The sequence below is a fragment of the Bos mutus genome, chromosome 24 (genome assembly GCF_027580195.1).
Source record: "Bos mutus isolate GX-2022 chromosome 24, NWIPB_WYAK_1.1, whole genome shotgun sequence".
Taxonomy (NCBI): domain Eukaryota; kingdom Metazoa; phylum Chordata; class Mammalia; order Artiodactyla; family Bovidae; genus Bos; species Bos mutus.
Window position 1 is genome coordinate 35,206,059 of NC_091640.1, and position 21,823 is coordinate 35,227,881.

Below are 21,823 nucleotides of genomic sequence, written 5' to 3' on the forward strand. Positions count from 1 at the left end.
CATGAAGATTTACTCCTGTGTTTTCTGTAAGTTGTATAGTTTTAGCATTTATATTTAGGTCTTTGACTAACTTGAGGGCTTCCCAAATGGCACTAGTGGTAAAGAACCAGCCAGTAACATACTGTTTGGGTCACTGTAACTTTATAGTAAGTTTTGAAATTGCAAGTTTGGGTTCTTCAGTTTCATTGTTCTTTTTCAGTACTGTTGTAGCTATTCCAAAATGCAAGTAATAAATAAATTTACTACTTGGAGATTTAAAGCATTTTTTTTAATCTTAATGATCATGCTGGGGGAAAAAAGGCTTTCTCTCTCAGTGACTATGATTTGAACTTTTTTCTCACTTGACAGCTCGAATTACATCTTTACAAGAGGAGGTGAAGCATCTCAAACATAATCTTGAAAGAGTGGAAGGAGAAAGAAAAGAGGCTCAAGACATGCTTAATCATTCAGAAAAGGTAAATGATTTAATGTATACCAATTATGAGATAGTGTTACTGATTACCAGATATTATAAGGTGATTTTCTAAGAGACCATTCGTTCCTAATCTTTATATGTTTACATTTCTGAAAATTTTTATGGTTGGTTGGTGTGTGATGTATGTGGGTCTTATTTTGAGCTTTTTAGAGTGTTACTTACTTGTTTTTATCCTCGAAGGGTATTAGATATCTGATCATCACAAATTGCGTTGGTTTGGAGATACCTCTCCATATAGAATTTCCCCCCATTTTTTATACATGGGAAAGATGAAAATATTGAACGTTACCGATTATGAAGAAGGAGAACAAAGGATTAGTATATAGTACTGTGTGTGCTCTTTCCATTTTGTTGGTAAGAGTTAGCAATAGAGTAAAGAGTGTACAAAGTATTGGCCTTTACCTGTGGAATTTTATCCTCTGTCCCTACCTTGCTAAAAAAAAGGATTAAATAGGTAATATGCAGATTTAGCATACCTCCCTGAAATGTTGTAGGTTTACTAGATCCTCAGGTAAATGATCAGAAAATCTACCACTTACCTTGTCCTTTGGACATGTTTTGTGACATTCAGAATAGTTTTTTGATGTCTAAGTTTGGAATTAATTTGGAAAAAGGATGAAAGAAGAAGAGCAGAAGCACCCAAATAGGAATGGAATACATGTTGATTTAGTTGTCAGAGCAAGATAAACCTAGGTGTAAATGCAAATGTAAATAGAGATTAGTTTTTTAAATGGTAGCAAAAAATTTTAAATGACCTGAAGAATTGTCCTGTTCTTTTCTGATATTCTCAGTGAACCCTCCTGAATATAATAGAAATCTGCCTTGCCATCAGCCATGGCTAATGATTCGCATGGGAAGGGAGGGTGGAGGACACAGGTGATATTTTGTTTTTAGTTATATGTGCTTATTGTGATTTTCAAAGATATTATAGATAGTGTGAAGTGCACAAGAAATAAAACATAAAATTATGTTCTGAGTAAAAGTATTTAAGTACATGTAGTGTAATATTTCAAGCCAATGGGATTCATATATTATCTCTTAAGAGATAAAATTAATGTAAGATTTAACGATTTGCTTTTTGCACAGCGTAGTACTTGACTCCCATTCTCATTTTACAGGAAAAGAATAACTTAGAAATAGATTTAAACTACAAGCTTAAATCATTACAGCAACGATTAGAACAAGAGGTAAATGAACATAAAGTAACCAAAGCTCGTTTAACTGACAAACATCAGTCTATTGAAGAGGCAAAGTCTGTTGCAATGTGTGGTAAGTGTCAATTTTAATATTTTCTATGTGCTTAGTTTTTAAATAATTACAATAAAAATTTTTGATTTTGATCAAATTTCATTGTGTAGTAGTTTAAACTCTTGAACATTATAAGTGATGATCTGGGAAAGGGGAGCCTTCCTTTTTTTCATTTTTGAACCTTCCTTTTCTTAAAATAAGTTTCACCTGCTGGTTCCCTTACTCCACCATGCTCTGTTCCCTAACTACCCTCCTCTCCCTGAAAAAGTCAGTGTATTCTCATTTCTCCCAGTTTTTCAGCCCCTTCCTTTGTTTTCTTTGAGATGCATTCTGAAACTCATTGTCTGTTGATTCACCTTTCTTGCTTTGTACCTTCAACTCTGTTATTTCTTTGTATTTCCACTGAATTATGCCTCTAAATGCAACCCTCAATCAGACCAGCCAGCTGCTTTTCATTGCTTCAGCTAGTTCTTTAGATGGGTGTTTTCTCAGTGCATTGTCCTCAGCCTCAAGTGAGCTGTTGTTTTTATATATGTCACTCATCAACTCCTTCCCCTAAATTTTTCTTCTCTAGCTTCCTATGCCATGTCTTTATCACTTCGCTTTTAGGTGAACATTCTCCTATTTCAAAAAGAAACTGTGAAGTCACAGACTTGAACTCCTCAGAATCTAATTCTCTGATTTGGTCAAGCTGTCCTGCTCCTTTACCATCTTCATTATCATCTTTCTCATCTTAGCAGAACGTGATCCTTTACCTATACTCAGATCCAGTCTCTTATCTCACCTTAATTACTTTTTCTTTCCTTTATTCTCAACCTTTTTCCTCCACTGAATCCCTTCCTGTTGTTAACATGTACAAATCTTTCTCATCTGTTTAAAAAAAAAAAGGACAAACCATTGTAGCAACCTGTGGTCCTTCCTAATTGCCACTATTTTATTCCGCCCCTTTATAGCCAGATTTCTAAAAAGATGTCTTCCTTTTCTTCACCTTCTACTCACTTCTTAACCTATTGTAAGCTGAAGTGTCACCTGGCACCTTAAATTCAGTTTATTCAAGAGATAAACTTGTGATCTTATCTGTCAAACCTGCTCTTCCCGCTATTCTTACTGTATTAGTTAATGATTATCTTGTTTTTATGAGCCCAGGCTTGTAATCAGACAAATCTACTTTGCCTTTTAGCTTCTCTTATGACTCTTGCAAAAAATTAGATGGGGAAAATGCACTAAAGTGCCTGTACACAGAAAGCTTTTAATAAGTGGGAAATATCATGGCTATGGATGATAGTGACATTCAACATCCAAGCTGGAAATCTGGGAGTTATTCAAAAAACCCCATTCTGGTGGTTTCTATTTTGTCACCTAGACAAGACAGCCTGAAAGTGAGATAGCAGACATATTAAATTTGAATCCTGATGGTGCAACTCAAGAGTTTCAGGACCCTAGTAAATTAACCTCTAGAACCTTAGTTCTTTGATGTTAATCAAGAAAGGAACCTCACTATAGACTGGTATCTTCTGATAGTAATTAAGTATTACACTATCATGGAATCTTTTATATGCATTGTAAAAATTGTTTATATCACAGCCTTAAGCCTCTTGAAACTTTTACGAAACAGTGCTAGGTATACATTAATAACCACAACCTTATTTATTCTTTTTTTTTTTTTTTTACTTTTGTCTGAACTACCTCCATTTTTCTCCTTATACACTCCACTTGTTTTCCAGCTGTGCTTCCACCTTCTGGTCTGAAAATGGCAGTAAATAGTCTCTCATATCTTTGGGCAAGTGTTGGATTTGGAAGTATTTGTTACATTTTTATGACTCTCTTCCTTTAAATATCCCACTATACAAGTAATTCATAATGTTAGAACTTCAGTAATGAATAGCTCTAAAAGATCCCAGGATGTTAACAGTAGGGGTTTTTGACACCTAGGTGTCTTATGCAGCCCATGAAAGTGAAAGTATTAAAGTAGTCTTTTTCGTTAAATGTATATTTGTAACTTTTTCTTTCACAGAGATGGAAAAGAAGCTGAAGGAGGAGAGAGACGCTCGAGAGAAGGCTGAAAATAGGGTTGTTCAGATTGAGAAGCAGTGCTCTATGCTAGATGTTGATCTGAAGCAATCTCAGCAGAAGCTGGAGCATTTGATTGAAAATAAAGACAGGATGGAGGATGAAGTAAGAAAAACAATTCTGACTTTCATTCATCTTATAAAGGAAAAAATCATTGTTATGATGAAAAAGTCAGTATAATTTAAACATGGTGGAGATTTGAATAAAATTACCTACATATGTCTGTGTTCACAGCTATAAGGTACGGAATAAGATAGTTCTGGGCTTGACCTCCGTGGAACTTGCAATCCAAGGGGAAAGACAGATATTAACATTGTCATGACAAGCATAACATACTTAAAAAGGACATACCAAGTTAGGAGTATCAGGGCTAATCATGTTCAGGAGGTTAATGGAGACGTCACTAAGGGTTTGACATTTAAGAGCTGAAGAAGGAATAAATGAAGAGGGGAAGACGAAGAATAACCTGTGCAAGCACTGTGCAGTTATGGAGAGTGTGTCACACTGGAAGGTCTGAGGAGTACGGTTGGATTCAGAGAATGGCCAGGGACAGCGCCAGAAAAGTAACAACAGATCATGAAGGAAATTGTAACCAGTGTAAGAATTTGGAGCATTTTAGTCCTTAGGCCCAACAAGTACTTGATAAATATTTATTGAATTGAATTCAATATATGTTCAATTTTGGGGGTAAACTTTGCAGGGCTGTAGATTAGAGCACAAACATTTCTGAATGAACTAATAAGTACCATTTAGGAATGTCCCTCCAAAAGTAACTTTTATACTCACCTTCTCCTCCAGAATTTCCATACAGGTACCATATAAAGAAACCAGATTTTTTTTTTTCCCTCCAAGATTTCATATCTGAAATTTGGGAATTAATTTGATTTAACACTAAATTCTGCAGTAATAAATGCATAAAACAGTGGAGACTCTTTAGAATACAGATATTTTCTGTTTGTATAAGGAAATAATGTACTTGAGGTTAATAGTATACTTGAGGTTTGATTAGTATTCATTCAAATAATGTCTAATAAATTATTAAACAAATTTACGATCCCAATAATTTTTCTCATTCATAGGTTAAGAATCTAACGCTGCAGCTGGAGCAGGAATCAAACAAGCGACTTTTGTTACAAAATGAATTGAAGACTCAAGCATTTGAGGCAGACAATTTAAAAGGTTTAGAAAAGCAGATGAAACAGGAAATAAATACTTTATTGGAAGCAAAGAGATTATTGGAATTTGAATTAGCTCAGCTTACAAAGTAAGTCTCAGAAATAACATTCTTGAGTTCTTTTTTGTGTGTGTTCAGCATTTGCTTATGTGTCTGATATTTTATATGTGTATAGATTATGTACTTAGAGTTTGTGAAATGAAGATTTAGGAAAAAACGTTCAGGAAAAATAAAAGAATTTATTTGCAAAGGTTTGCAAGGGAGCTCAGGCTTTGGAAAGGCAGACTTAAAAAAAAATGCAGTTATTAAAGGGGGTAAAAAAGACATGATCAGGACTATTGACTTTACAATAAGTCTGTTTATGGTAGAAAAACAGTTTTTTTATATGATTTCCATATCCACAAAAATTATCTGTCATCACAGTAGAATTACAGACATCAGGAATAACCTTTTTATTAAGGATTTAGTACCTTACAGAAAATATTCAAGTTTTCTTTACTTTAGAGACTAGAATTAGACATGATGACCCTGTGTGTGTTTGTTTCTTTGGTTCATCTCAGAATGCAGTGTCCTTTTTCTCTATTCTTGAGATGTGATGTGTCTGCTTACTTGAAATAGAGACACAGCAAGGTGTCACTGTGACTTTCAGAATTTGTGTAAGGACATGCTTCAGAGATTTAATGTCAAAGATGGGGTTGCCTTAAGCCAAGTGATGGGATTTTATTTCCTCCAAATTTATGTTACATTCACTTGCCAGCTTCATGTACAACACAGTAACTCTTGTGTAGAATTGTCTCTCAATTTTGTTGACTTTATGTTGGTGAAATTCTTTTCCCCTTTTAGAGCCACTGTTTTCACCAAATAAGGTGTTTTATAATTTTCTTCTCCCACAGTAACTTGCACTCAACATTCAACTAATAATTTCTATCAACCATATGCTGAAAGTAAAAAGCTTTTACCATCTAATATGAAAACCCAGCCGCTGCAGACAGAATTGTTCATTGTTGAATAGCTGTGTGTTGGGTGGCATTGTGTATCTTGACTTTTTGAGTCCTTTTCTCTCTGTGAGTGGTATATATATTTACATATATGTATTCTGTATATGTACATCTCTCTTTATGTTGTCAGCTGTTGTTATTGCCTCCCTTCTTATTCCATATCTGAGTATTTATTTCCACCCCACCCTTGTGCTTAATTAACCATAAAATATAGTACTAAATTTTTCCTATCATTAATTTAATATGTTCATGTTTTTCATAGTCTACTTACTGCATAAGACATTTTAAATGTACCCTAAGAAAGCTGTTCTCTACAAAAATTTACCAAAATAATATCATTTTACTTTTGCATTTAGATTCATCCACAGTTAATATTCTCCTGAAAGTGAACTTCAGTAGAAAATAGTTCCCTCTACTTTTCATAGTATCATTTTACAAGGAGCAAAATGGCACCAGACAGTGTGTCCTAACCGGATATAACTAGTTAAGTAATACTGAATAACAAAGTATGATTTGTTTTAAACAGAGGTTATTTTAGTAAACCTTTTTGTTTTAGCAACTTTAAGAAGCAAAGAATAATATAAAGTCTAGTAAAGTAGGAGCATTTGTTTACTGCTTTCTCTTTCGTCTGAAGACAGTACAGAGGGAATGAAGGGCAGATGCGGGAGCTGCAGGATCAGCTGGAAGCGGAGCAGTATTTCTCGGTGAGAATCACTTTTATCATGTAGACTGTTTCCAAAGCTGACTTAACAAGGGGTTTAGATGTTTAATGTGAACTGTGATTCTTTTTCAAATGACTATGAAGTAGTTTTCTCCCGTTGTATATCCCCCTCTCTGCATGTCATTTCTGAATCTGTGTTGGTAGTCTAAGTTATAAAGAAATGACTGTTTTTGTGCAAATATTTCCAGAATTGCTTTCAAACTGGAGCTACTTAGAAGAGTCTGTTGAGAGTTCTGTCTGCCTGGTACCAAGTCTGGTGTGTTAGAGTGCCAGTATTACCATGTGTGGTTCACGTGTGCACATCACAGTGGCCTTCGTACATGTGTATGTAGCTCTCGCTGCATATAGTTGTGGGTATAACTAATGTTCAAGAACTTTTTCCTGTTTTGGCTCTGTGTGCACTTTATGAATCTGTTATGCTTTTTCTCCATAAAAATCATTTTATTTTGTTACTACAGGCCAGGTTATTTTCATTACTACTATCGATAAGCATTTATAGCTATTGCTTTGAGGCTTTATTGAAAACTCTGAATTTTTGGTTGCCAAACTTGTGCCCTTACATTTCAGTTTGACATTTAGCTGCTCCGTTTCTGTTTCACTGGCAAGCCACCTTTACTATGGCCTTTAAGCAGTGTAATTAAATACACACAGTTTGAGTTGCACTGCTGAATATGCCCAAGAAACCAAGTATGAACAATATTGGAAGTAATGGTTTCCTCAGTAAAAAATCTGGGTATTGTTAGAGCTCTATGGAATTTCATGCAGTTACGAGCTTCATGCTAATAAACTTGGTGACTTTTCCATTTTTTGTCTGTTTCTTCTTGGCTTATTATACAATCCCTGGAATATGTTTTTAAATTAAAAAAAAAAATTCAAGATTGTTGAAAACCTTTTCCCTGAATGTAAATTAGCCTTCATTTTTTCAGTGTGTGGGGTGACTTCAACACAGTGGTCTATAATATCAAGCACACCTTCCTGTCCGTAGGCTTCCACAGGATAATCTTTCAGTGCCTCCATATTTGGGGATGGATGTCCAAGTGATTTGTGGTGGTTCTTATGGATTCTTGATTTTTGCCTTTATAAAACAATAAAAACTATTAACTGTCTTTAGTTTTGGTTTATTCTCTCGCTTGTGAGGACTGGGTTAGATGTTGCTAAATTTGATAAGTTATTATGAGCTGAATTTAAGATTTTCTTTAGTTTTGGCTTTCAGATCAGGTTATTTTTATTTCTTCATTGATTCCACATATAAATTTCAGTAATTGAAGTTGGAGAAATGAGAATCTGATTACTAAAGGCAGAATGGACTATTTCATTTTAGAAATTGTAAACAAACCAGAGCTAGCCATCATTTTTCTTTCAATTGCATTCTTGTAGAAATGCATTTTTCCCCTAGAGGAGTGCTGTTTCTCAGAGGGATAATTAAGTATACAGTGTAAAAGTCATACTCCACAGCTGTTTGCTGGTCCTCACTATTTTTTCCTTATCTTTTAAACTAAAAAGTGTTGTTAAAAAAAAAACAAATTGACTTCACAATTGGAAGTTTACTCTATAACCTCCGCATCTATTACTATAAAATAAAACAGCAATGAATATTCATGTGTAAGACTTTGTATAGATATATATTTTTACTTGTCTTTGGTAAATACTTCAGAGTGGAGTTGTTAGATCATATGTTAATTGTTTAACTTTATAAAGAACTACCAAATTGTTTTTTAACCCCATCAGTACACTTATTTATTCTTATCACTTGTTTTGCAGACACTTTATAAAACCCAGGTAAAGGAACTTAAGGAAGAAATTGAAGAAAAAAACAGAGAAAACTTAAAGAAAATACAGGAACTACAAAGTGAAAAGTATGTCTATTTTACTTTAGAACAATAATCAGTCCTACAGCAAAGATTTCTTAACTTTTAAGTGTAAACATAGAGAGTAGATGTGTCTTTATTCTTATGGCAGTGGAATAACAAATCTTACTGGCCCAATTCAGAACAAATCAAACTAAATTTTGACTAAAATTTGCCTTTATGGTGAAGAAATAATTTGGTACTTTAACACTATAGCAGTTGTACAGAGATTCACTAAATTATGACAGTAAATTGTTTTCAAAGGTCTCTCAATCTTCAAACATCTGTTTGTATATAAATAGTTCATGTAGTATTTGCAAATTATAATTCTTATATTAGGTAAAGATATTTAGGGTCTTCCTCTTAGTTTTATAAGGCAGATTAATTTCTATTGCATGTTTGCTTAGGGCTTTACAAGGAGGCAGTCTTATAAAGCTATTAAGTTTAATAACTGCTTATAGCTGGATAGTGTAAGAACAGACATTGAAGCTAGTTTTCTCACATTGTTGTATTGTTGTATGTCTTACCTTTTCCTCCCTCCTCAAATCAACAACTTCTTGTTCTCATTCTCAGCAAATAGTCTTGTTTCCTGAAAGTCATAGGACATCTGCTCTCTTCCACTAACACAGCCACTGACCTGTCTGCAGCTGTACATGTAAATCCTACCTTCCTTCTGATTCATGAAAATAGACAAAATTAACATGAGTTGACCTAACAGGCAGCCCTTCGATCCCATCCCTTTCTGCCTGTAACTCTGATAATTCTCTCATCTTTCCTTCTTTTTTTTTTTTAAATTTTTCTTGGAGTGTTGTTGATTTACAGTGTTGTGTTAGTTTCAGGTGTACAGCAAAGTGAATCAGTTACACTCCTGCATCAGTTTTTTCCTTTCTGTAGTCATTTCCATTGTTAGATAAGCATAGAAGTAAACATTTTCTTAAAAAATAACCTCCTTTTCTTTAAACTGTGTATCTACTTACAGATAATAACCTATTTTTTGCTTCCTTTTGTAGCAAGCTTCCTTGAAAAGTGACATACCACTTACCTTCAGGTTCTCTTCTCTTAACTCTTTCTTGAGCTCATTCAAAACTTTGCACTCATTACTCTACCAAAATAACCTTTTTCAAGGTCACCTGGGGCTTCCTAATAGTTAAGAACTGTAGTCAGTCAGTTCTTAACTATTATCTTATTTAATAGCAGCAGTTGGCATCATTGATTACTCTTTCTGAATTTGCTTCATTTGGTTTCTGTGACACCGAACTCTTTTCCGCCTGTAGAACTGTTTCCTCTTCCTCACCCGTCTTTGCTCCTTTGTCGTTTCCCATCTCTGAGACCTTTAAACTATGGAGGGCCCAAGGGATCACTCCCTGCTTGTTCTCATCCAGCCTAATGGCTTTAAATAACATCAGTGTACAAGTATATTCTCCCCTGAATTTTAGACTTGTAAATGCAGCTGTCTGACATCTCCACTAGAGTGTTTAACAAGCATATCATATATAACATGTCCAGAAAAATGCCTTACTCCCCCACCTGCTCCTTGCTGTCTTCCTCCTGTCCATATTAGCTGTTTTGTTAGTCCTAGTTGCTTAAATCCAAAAGTTGGTGTCATCTTAGACTCTTCTTTTTTTTCTTACGTTCTGCATGCAATCTATCAATATAGCCTAGCTGTAACTAAAAAGCCTGTCCAGAATCTGATCATTTCTCACCACTTTTCATCATTTACCAACTTGATCCAAATTGCCATTGTCTCCAGTCTTGATTATTTCAGGTGTCTGCTCACTGCTTCTGCCACTGTATTGCCGCTTCTGCCATTGTCCCCCTACTAAGTCTGATTTTAACTAGCAGCCTGAATGATCTCTTTAAAATGGAGCACTCAGAGTAAAAGCGAGTCCCTCTGTTGTTTTAGAAAGCCTTCTAACACTTGTTCTTTCTCCCCAATTCACTTATCACATCTCACAACCACCCCCGACACCCCTCACATTAGCTTCCTTTAGAACATTTCTTACTAGATGTTTCCTTTGCCTAAAAGCATTCCCAGATACCTGCGTGGCTCCTGTCTTACTTCCTCCTTTTATTTTCTCAGATATCAGCTTAGCAGAGAGACATTCTTGATCGCCCTCAATAAAATAGTGACCACAACTTATGCCTCTTCACCTTTCCTTTTATTGTTCTCTGTGGCGTACTATATATTGTTCATTTCTTTAAATTGTTTCACCTTGCTAATATATACTTTCTGAGGGCAAAGAGTTTGTTACTGCTGTATGCCTTAAATCCCAGAACAGTGTTTGGCACATAGGAACTTTAAATATTTGTTGGACAAAAGAATGGATATTATTACTGGTTTTTATAGTTACTATATGTCTTCCTCTTTAGGCTTGAGACAGAAAATTTTATTTGTATTACTCCCTTAATAGAAAGTAGGTAGAAGTCATTCATTTATTTAATAAACATTTATTGAGCATCTACTGTATGTAGAGTTACAGTTATGACCGAGATAACTTATTGAAGACAGTTTCTCTTCCTAGGAAGAGCAGGCAAACTGCAGTGATCTGGTCGTGGTCCGAATGTCAATTCTGAAAGGCTTTAAAGGGTAATTCCCAAGCAGCATTCCTAGAATAGTTTATAGTGGTTTGCCAATCTATTTATAAATCTTCATAATCTCATTAAATTTCAGAGCTGGAAGGGACCTCAAAAATAATGTAGCTTAATTCTCTCATTTAATGGATTTGATTAAGTTGAGTTCTTATAAGTGTAAGGAACTTGCCTAGTGTCCCTACCCAATGGGATAGAATGGGGATAGAAGAGGATCAGGGTCTAGGTCTGGCCTCTTGATTTACAAGCCAGTGACTTTCCCACTGTGCCATGCTGCCTTTCCTTCCAGATCCCAGCAAATTCCTTTTCAGGAATAGACTGCAAGTGTGAGAGGTTACTTTTCTAGAAAGTTTGTAATGGGTTCAGGGTTTGTTTTAAGCAATAGAATAGTTAATTCTTTTATCAATTAAATAAAACCATATAGTTAAGCTGGAAGAATGAATTGGATTTGTTTATACTCATCTTTCTCTTAAATCTACCAGAGAAACTCTTGCTACTCAGTTGGATCTAGCGGAAACAAAGGCTGAATCTGAGCAGTTGGCTCGAGGGCTTCTGGAAGAACAGTATTTTGAACTGACCCAAGAAAGCAAGAAAGCTGCCTCAAGAAATAGACAAGAGATTACAGATAAAGATCACACTCTTAGTCGGGTAAGTGATAGTTAGCTAAGTTTTGTGATTAAAATTAATTGAAAAATCTAAACAGGCCACATTTTAAAGTGTTTGGGTAAGGGTATGTGCATGAGTATTTCCTTACACACAATGGTCTACTTGTATGCATATATAAAATAGTTTATATAATGTAAAATAATTGTTAATAATTGAAATTCTTATTCAGTATATTGGGTTTTTTCCCCCTTTCTTGTTATAGATCTTAATATATTTTATGTGAAGAAATACTTAACCTTAAATTCATTTGCTTTATTATCTTAATAAATTGCAACTGATTTCATGGCCAAAATTCTGTAAAATTCAGAGATGCTATTTTGGGATGTGGATATCCACAAAAATTCCTTGTGTATATGTACAAATCCATTATAGAGAAACTGTTACTACAAACAGTTGTCTATTCCTAAAATGTATAGTATGGTCAATAGACTATGGGGCTAGAAAGGGGAATTAGAGTTTTCTTCTTGGTGGTAAAGCCACCATCAAGTGCTCTGGTGTAAGTAGATCTGGATTCAAACCCCAGCTTTGCCCCTAAGAAGTTACGTCATCTTGGCAGTTTGCTTTGACTTCTTCAAGCCTCAGATTCTTCACTATAAAATAAAAATAATACCTATGTCATAGGATTCTGATGAAGATTAAATGCAGTCATATAAATAGAATGGGGAACAAGTAAATTACTGAAAGTAATTGTTGGAGGGCAGAGAGAATGAAAAGTGCCCACTGAACTGAGAAGGTATCTTTAGACTAAAACGCCAAGGCAGGCAGCTCTGTACAGTCTTTGGACAGGTTACTATGGGTCCAGTAATCATGGAGTGGGTTTGGGCAGAAAATGATCTAGAAGCATTCCCAGCTGCACTACACACCACCAGAGGACCATTGGGACCTAGTTAACCTAGGGTATGGGAGGTATGTGCTTAAAAATAGGAAGTGCGTTCCTAGTTCCTAAGAATGGGTAACTAGTCTTGTGGGAATCAGGAATATGTCAGCAAAGGTCTTCATCATTGTTTGGGGACTACAGAGCATAGAGGCCACTTCTGATTATTAAATAATATCTACTACCTAAAAAGCCCTTGATGACAAAGAAGTGATTTTATCACATAGTACGGTCTGGGTAGGGTCAGGGAAGGAGTAAATAGGGAGGAAATATATGGGCCCACAGTGGTATCATTTATGCTAATAGCTAAACATTTTAAATTGTCCTTTTTGTCATCGTTATTCAGATGAAGAAACTGAGGCCCAAAAAGATTGTGACTTGCTGAGGGTCACAGAGACAGAGAACTAAATGTACATTTCCTAGTTTTTAGTCTTGTTCTTATTTTATTACATCTTGTATTCCTTTCATTTGTATGACTATGTATGTATACATGGACACTGAAATAATTTTTGGAAGTTAACAGTTACTTTAAAATATTTTTAATTACTTCCACATATTTCAAACTGGAAACCAAACATTTTTATTGTTAAGCAAAGTCTGACCTGTCCTTGTCTATGGAAAATGCAAGTATTTGTTTAAAGATTATTGCTTTAAATATGAGAGTACCAAAGAGACTATACAACTTCAACCTTTCTGTGCTTTGTTTAGCTTGAAGAAACGAATAGCATGCTAACCAAAGATATTGAATTATTAAGAAAAGAAAACGAAGAGCTAACTGATAAAATGAGGAAGGCAGAGGAAGGTATGTAAGATTTTTTTAAAAAATTGTAACGTTAAAATCAAGTTCAGAGGTAAATCTTTGTTGTGTGTTAGGGTTTTGAAGAATTTGTTTTCATATGTTAAATAACTTTTGTAGCCTTAAGTATTATCTTGAATAGGGTTAGTCACTCAGTTGTGTCTGACTCTTTGCGACCCCATGGACTGTAGCCCACCAGTCTCTTCTGTTCATGAAATTCTCCAGGCAAGAATACTGGAGTGGGTAGCTATGACCTTCTCCAGGGGGTCTTCCTGACCCAGGGATCGAACCTAGGTCTCCTGCATTGCAGGTGAATTTTTCACTGTCTAAGCCACCAGGGAAGCCCCTAAGTATTATCTTAGAGAACTTAAATATTCTCACCATCACTCCCCCCATAAAAAGGTAAATATATGAGGTGATAAAAGTGTTAATTAAATTGATTGTGGGGGGATCCTTTCACAGTGTATACATATATAAATTCTTCACATTGTACATTTTAAAATCTTAAAATTTTATTTGTTATACCTCAATAAACTGAAGAAAAGAATTATTTAATGAAGGTACTGAAAGTTACTATGTAGTATATACTAATTTGAATAATGAAGGACATTGTTAGTTTGCAAGGCAGAAATTAATGGCATATTATATATGACATTTTATATAATTTGTTGACAGAATATAAATTGAAGAAGGAGGAGGAGATCAATATCCTTAAAGCTGCCTTTGAAAAGAATATCAATACAGAACGAACCCTTAAAACACAGGTATACATGCGCTTAGCCTTCCCCATATGTTTGTATTTGAGTATCATATATTCAGAAGTTAATATTTGCTCTTCATTTCCTTTTTCTTAAAACTGAGATTGTCAAGTCATTGGAACAAATAATGTAATATTCTTTTTTCATTAAATATAGAAGTCTTATTTAGGAAATAGGATTTCAGTTGAGTTAAGAAAGCTAATTTGTCTAGTTATCTGATTAGTAAAAAAATATGTTTTAGATTGTATGGAGGACCCATAATTGACAGTAGGAAAACTTAATGAGGAGAAAGCATATGCTTGACTGAAGTCAAGAGAGCAGAATGAAAAGAAAGAGAAGAATGGGGAGTAAGAAACTTAAAAGGGGTGGTGTATCATTTCGCTTTGTATTTTGCAGCTAGATCAGTTTTTTACACTAAAACTTGATATCTTGTCATTGTACCAAGTCATCCAGTAGTTTTTAATTATTCAAAAGGTACTGTGTACCTCAGTTGATTTTTTTTTTTAATTACAGTAAAATATTTTGTACTTATAGCTCCTTACCACTAATCTGTTCTCTCTCAGTAATCCTTCAACTAAAGTAATTTTTCAAAAATGCACTTAATAGTCATTGAAAATCCTTCAGTGGAGATTTTACTTCTCTCTGTAAACGTAGACCACGAAGATAAAGATGGACATTTATTCTTGTACATACTCCAAAAGAATGTTAGTTGAAAGAAAATGAACTAGGACCAGTATTTATAGCATATATGGATAGATATAAAGAGGATCTGCAAATAGGAAAAACGTTCAGTAGAAAATAGAAAAAGCCAAGGGACACTTGAGAAAAAAGAAGCAGTAAAGATTTTTTTAAAAGGCTCAAACATAGGGACTTACTGGTGGTCCAGTGGTTGAGACTCTGTACTTCCACTGCAAGAGGCGCATGTTTGATCCTCGTCAGGGAACTAAGATCCCACATGCCTCAAGGCGTGACCAAAACAGAAAAGGTTCAACCACAGTAGTAAAGCAAGAAATAAGAATGGAAACAATAATGAGATATCTTTTTGACAATCAAATTGACAGGTTGTAATGAGTCATTGTACTCAACTTTGAGTATTATAAGCACATGGGGAACGTTCATTCATACAAAAACAATTTAACGGAAGAAAGCATTTGAACGTGCATATTCTGTGACCCAGTATGTGCTCATTTAGGAATTTATCCTATTTAAATACTTCCATAAATTCTCAAAAGAAGTATACAGAAATAAAATTGCTACATTATTTTTAAAAGTGAAAAACTAAAACTAACTCATACAAAGAGATGCAAAGAAGCCATTAAAAATAATTGAAGTAGATCTACATGTAATGACACAGAAAAATAATATTTACTGTGATATTTAATACAGTATTAAATTTAGGGAGCAAGTTGCAGCACACAGTGTACTGCAAAATTCCATTTAAAATTGAAACATTTATATATAATCTACTTATTGTTTTAGGAAAAGTCTAGAAGGATATGCACCCAGTAGATGAAAGAAAAGAGAAGGCTTTAGCAGAGATAGTCTTTGATGAGTGATAACTATAATAGCTTTTCATGTTCTTCACATTATACTTCTATGTTTTTTTTTTGTTAGATTTACTACTGGAAAAAAACAAATAGCCGTTTATGAGTTCAGTGATGTAAGCTTTTACTGCACTAAAAATATTACTCAAGGATTCTTTATCCTCGATGGGATCTAATCTACATGAAAATGATAGTGGTTAGGGATTTGTTCTATCTTGATGGAAAAATCTGATTTTTTTTTTTTTTAACTACTGCAGGACAGATATACCATAGCTTATGTTTCTTGGTTTACGTAGCTAATTTCCTGTGCTTTTTAACAGTCCTGTCTTACTTAGAATATATTTTTTCCTTCTGGCAAAAGGGGTTAGCCTCAACTATATTTACAACCTCTTTCACATTCAAGAGGGCCTGAGTATGGTGCCTTGTCCCCCTGCCCTCCTACTTGTCTAAAAGAAAAAAATTATCTTGAGCCTTTCTGCCTGTGTACTGTTTCGTCTAATTTTTGTGTCATCCTTGGCTCCCCTCCTTAATACCATTTCTTCTTTGCTCATTCGATTCCTGTTGGTCTTTTTAAGAAACACATGTGGACACAAATGCAGGTATTCCAGGAAGCCTTCCCTGACCTCTCCGAGTCTCAATTAGGTACTGCTTCCGTAGCACCTTGCTTGCTTCTTTTTCCTGATTTTCCACTCAGCACTGTCATGCTTGCTTTCCAGCTCCTCTGCCAGACTAGGCTATCTTTGCGGTTAACTGTATTTTCTGTCCTTATATCTAGTTTACATGCAGTATAGTAAGTGCTGAATAATTGTTGAGCAGTAACTGGATTTTTGTAAGCCTATCTGGTTCTTATTAAACATTTGAACAAAGAGATGAGTCAGTAATAGTTACTTGTGCTACCGGTTATCAATATTCCAAACTTTATTAGGTTCTCCTAATTTTCACACACACAAAAAGTCCTGCTTCCTGATTTTGAAGGAAAAAAAAATTTTTTTTACTGGAGGCTTAAATTGAATAGCTACAATGAAGAACCTTATTAATAACATTTTAATATCATAATAGGCTGTTAACAAGTTGGCAGAAATAATGAATCGAAAGGACTTTAAAATCGATAGAAAGAAAGCAAATACGCAGGATTTGAGAAAGAAAGAAAAAGAAAATCGAAAGCTCCAACTTGAACTCAACCAGGAAAGAGAGAAATTCAACCAAATGGTAGTGAAACATCAGAAGGAGCTGAATGAAATGCAAGCGGTAAGGTTGTGTGTGTGCATTTGTTATTACTGTATATACCTAGCTATTTATCTTATTTAGTTTGTTCAGTATAAAAAATGCATATTTAGGTTTATATTCTTCCCAGTTTGATTATTGTTACTGTAATATGAACCATGATCTTGACAAACTAGGAAGATACTCTGTTAACTATAACTTGAGTAATTTTTACCCCTTAGCATCTGTTTGATTAGAAATGCTACTTTTGGAGAAACCACCAAGGGTTTTCCTCTGTATCTTTTACACTTCCATTTGGAACCATAAAAGCATTTTCTATTGTTTTAACAGGTGTTTGGTTTTGGTTTTTAATGCTTTGTGTTTTAGAAGAAAAAAACAAAATACTTTTTTAAAGCAAAGAGAAAAGGAGCTTATGCATGCAGTGTATTACTGAGGAAGAGAACTTGCAGTTTTATAGTTGTAGTACAATCTGTGGTAGTAACCATTCGTGAAGTTTATAGTCAGTTTTTAGTATTAGCAATTCTCAGTTACATATTTTATAACTACACTGATTCTTAGTTTCTAATGTTGGAGATTTGAACTTAATTCTTTATATTATCTTGGTACTTCTTAATAGCAATTGGTAGAAGAATGTACACATAAGAATGAGCTTCAGATGCAGCTGGCCAGCAAAGAGAGTGACATTGAGCAGCTGCGTGCCAAACTGTTGGACCTTTCAGATTCTACAAGTGTTGCTAGTTTTCCCAGTGCTGATGAAACTGATGGAAACCTTCCAGGTAAGAATAATTGCTGTTACTTCATTCAGGTTTGCTAAAACAGAATGGGAATTAATGTAGATTTCTTTTATTTGGATTTATAACTCTGTCATTTTGTCCATGAATTCTTAAGAAGGGATTTATGTTTCTGATGGCCCAGAGTCTGATATTTGCATACTTAGTGCATTTTATAGCATAAAAGCAGTCATAAACAATCTTAGGCTCTTAAAATAGCTCTGAATGGCTCTTCTTAAATAGAAACCTGAAGTTTATGAATCAGTATTGAGTAGCCCATCCCTATGGTGAAAGTCAAAACTGCTGCTACAACTCTCAGTGTTTAAGGAAAATTGTACATGTTTTTATGTGTAGCAGCTGTTTAGTGTTTTATGTGTTTTTATGCTGAAACTAAGAACTGTACTTAATAATCAGAACCATAGCAGCCCTATATAGAAACCTACCTAGTGCTATAGTGATAAACTTCAACCAGACTTAAAGTTTCAAATTTGGAGAAGTAGATAAAAGCAGTTGGGAGGTGCAGAGAGGTGGCAGGGAGTGAAGTAAATGCAAAAGTGAGGAGCTAGGATGTCAGACTTTTTCTTCTTTCCTTTTTTTTTTTTCCCAGTGAAGAATCAATTGAAAAAAAAAAATACTATGTATTGCCTCATTTTTGGATACATTTATGTCTTTTTAACAGAGATGAGCAGTACACATGATGTAGGTTCAATTTAGAAATTAATAGGTTATAAATACTAAACCATGCATTATGAATTTTAAAGGTATACATATACACACACAGACACACCAATTTAATGTACTACATATTCTTAGTTCAAGATCTTGAGAGTTTTAAGTGGTCTTAAACTTGAAGTAGATTTTAATTAATGTATTTCCTGAATAATGCATGAAAAGAAAGATACAGATCACCACATTTGATATGATAAGGATCTGTGTTAACAGATATTACTTGTTTTTGTTGTTGTTGAGAATTTGAAATAAGAAACTTGATAGACTACCTAGAAAATTTCATGTTACTGTTATTGGTCAAGAAAGTGAAATTCAAAATAGGAAGTGAATTCACTTCTGATATGTATTCTATGTAATAGTCATTCTTTTGTGGCTTTGCTAGCTCAAAATGAGGTATCTGGAAAGGGAAGGGCAGGGAATAAATATTTCTTACTCCAATGGTCAAAAAATTCCTTCCGTTTTCCCATTTTTGGCTCTCTGAAACCTCCAACCTGTTGAAAATCTTGTAGCTTCACTTCCTTATCAGAGGATCACTTTGGATTTAATAAGAATCTCTAGCTTCAGCTGTTGTTTGAGCATCATTGTAAAGTTATGACCCAATCATCAGTTAAGAAAGAGTATGACATGGAAATTCCTGGCGGTTTAGTCATAAGGGCTTTGTGCTCTCACTGGAGAGGTCCTGCGTTCAACAAAAGTTTTTTTGTCTTTATTCCATCCATTTCCCTTCAGCTTTATTTATAATGTCTTACTATGTATGCCTTGGTTTTCTTTGTATTAGGTTAAACATTTCAGAGACTGACTTGGTGAATACTGTCTAGAGGATTTGAATTGAGAGATGAGGTTGGGGGAAGGTAATGAGTTTTATTTCATCCTGGCTTATTCAGGAAGGCTAAACTCGAAGCATCATCAGGTGGTTTGACTGGCAAACTTAGGTGAGATATCCATTTAGACTTCAGAATCCTGATCTAATAAGTCGATTCAGGAGGGATCAGTCAGCAAAGAAATTTTTAAATGCTTCTACTGGTTCCATTCTGAGTATATGACTTAGTATAGCTGTGTATTTTGAGAGATTTTTGCTTTTAAGATTTTCAAAGTTCAAGTGGAGGGGAAAAAAAAGAGAAAAAAGGTGCTGGTGGCCATTCTCCATTGACCAGTCAGGGTATCTCTCTATTACTGTGTTCTGAATTTGAAATTTTACAGAGGTCTTTACAGTGCTGCACCTTTTCATATCGGAGGCTGTGACTTTCATATTGGAGGTAGAAATTATGGATAATTATTATCAAAGTTACTTTGCCTCTGTATCATATATCTTACTGTTTGCTGCTGCTGCTAAGTTGCTTCAGTCGTGTCCGACTCTGTGCGACCCCATAGACAGCAGCCCACCAGGCTCCCCCATCCCTGGGATTCTCCAGGCAAGAACACTGAGTGGGTTGCTATTTCCTTCTCCAATGCATGAAAGTGAAAAGTGAAGGTGAAGTCGCTCAGTCGTGTCCGACTCTTAGTGACCTCATGGACTGCAGCCTACCAGGCTCCTTCGTCCATGGGATTTTCCAGGCAAGAGTACTAGTAACTTGAAAGTCTATATTAAGTCTTACTGTTTACTAGACTTCTGGCAAATAAAGTTAAGTTTTTGTGGTCATATCTAGAAAGAATTGTAAAAAGTTTTGGCATTCATTCTTAATTTGAGAGTTACCTATCATTCACATGTCTGAAAGATTTTTTGAAGGTAATGATTAATTTTATTTAGTTTGGAAGACTGATCAATGATTGGAGATAATCAGTACATCTGAATTCTTGAGCATTGATTGATATTTTTTTCTTTTTTATATCACTTCTTAATTTAAATTTTTTGGAATGGTTCTGTAGCTGTGTTTCTTAAGCAATATGTAGTTCATCTAAGTAAATTTTGGTAGTCTTCAGAGATTAGCCTTGATGTTTGAATTGGCTATATTTGATACTGATTTACACCTCTTTCTTACATTATCCTCTTTTTTATATGAGTTACATATAATTAACTCTTAAAGGAGTTAATTGCTCATATTGCAATAATACACATCTAAATTTTTTTTTTAAGTTCAAATTGCTCTACAAATAAATGAAACCTGGGACCAAGTTTTTTTTTGTACTTCTGTAGTATGTTATTGATAATAATCTAGACTTAGAAGTCCTCAACATTTATTTATCTGGAGAAGCTGATTTCTGTTTGTATTATAAAAGAATTTAGAATATTATACTTTCAGATTGCCACTTAGGTCACAGGTGGTCATAGTTTTAAAGGAGGTCCTTACATACTAAAAAAAATTTTAAAGAACTGAATAAAAAACTGGTATATTAAGTTGCATATAAGACAAGAGTAAGTGATTTTTTTTAATCACTGAGTTTGGTTTACTTGCTTCTCTGAAGGGAATTCACTGGAAGGAAAGACTAAAATTCTGTTATAACATTTTTGGCAAAAAATAATTTTAAACTGGCAAAAACCTTCATATATCTTCAGCACCTTTTTTGAGTTTCTGATTTCTTCATTTTATTTCAATTAGGGAAGATATAAAATTGGGCTTATTTAATTCATAAAATGCCTTTGATGTATAAAATTTCTATAGGAACACTGAAATGGCAACATACAACAATTCATTGAAAATATATTTCAGTCAGTATATTCAAAGAAAACATTGGCAAATTAATCCAAACTTACAACCAGAAAGCTTATATATTTCTGGCACTTATTCTCATAGAGAAATAGCTTGGAAGGAGGATATTTTGGCATACACAATTCTGTATAAATGTCAAGATTTCCATGGCTTTTATGTCTTTTATTTTTAGTGAGGAATTACTGGTATGAAATGGACTTTGGCACACTGAAGGGAACTTTTCCTAGCAATAACTTTTCCTTTTGTAAATTAGAATATTTGTGAATGATCAGCAGCCTTCTGTATGTTATTGAATATAAATTAGCCCTGTGGTTTTTAAATTACAACCATTATTTAAATAGAAGGTGACTTTACTTGGCTAACTGAGAAAGAAAGAACTGCAGAATAATAATTTTTTAAACGGTGTATCAGGTACCTACTCTGTGTGTCAGATGCCTTGGGGGTGTGTGTGTGTGTGTGTGTGTGTGTGTGTGTGTATATAAAAGTGCTCGGATGTGGTACCCTGCTCTCAAAATTTCCAAGGAACTGCATAATGGGACAGATTAATTATTGATGAACAAAATAATAATGCTAACTAAGAAAAAAGTTGGGAGAAGAAGAGTATCACTTTGAAGTTTCTCATTATTAATTTCTTCCACTTCAACAACTAAATGAAGGAGAATAACAAAATCAAAGGCCATTAGGTACATGGA

General features: G+C 34.4%; 1 protein-coding gene across 3 annotated transcripts in view; it reads left to right on the forward strand.

Annotated features, from left to right (window-relative positions):
* ROCK1 (Rho associated coiled-coil containing protein kinase 1) overlaps window positions 1–21,823 on the forward strand; it is a 124,091-nt gene that overhangs the window by 95,804 nt on the left and 6,464 nt on the right. For all 3 annotated transcript variants that reach the window (XR_011462511.1, XM_005898887.2, XM_070361975.1), the window contains exons 17-27: window positions 349–455; window positions 1,594–1,744; window positions 3,738–3,898; window positions 4,873–5,057; window positions 6,600–6,669; window positions 8,448–8,542; window positions 11,605–11,770; window positions 13,371–13,464; window positions 14,134–14,222; window positions 16,820–17,008; window positions 17,601–17,760. Coding sequence is in view for 2 of the 3 variants with exons in the window: in XM_005898887.2 (XP_005898949.1) it covers window positions 349–455; window positions 1,594–1,744; window positions 3,738–3,898; window positions 4,873–5,057; window positions 6,600–6,669; window positions 8,448–8,542; window positions 11,605–11,770; window positions 13,371–13,464; window positions 14,134–14,222; window positions 16,820–17,008; window positions 17,601–17,760 (1,467 nt within the window). In the remaining variant the exon portion in view is untranslated. The remainder of the gene's footprint in view (window positions 1–348; window positions 456–1,593; window positions 1,745–3,737; window positions 3,899–4,872; window positions 5,058–6,599; window positions 6,670–8,447; window positions 8,543–11,604; window positions 11,771–13,370; window positions 13,465–14,133; window positions 14,223–16,819; window positions 17,009–17,600; window positions 17,761–21,823) is intronic.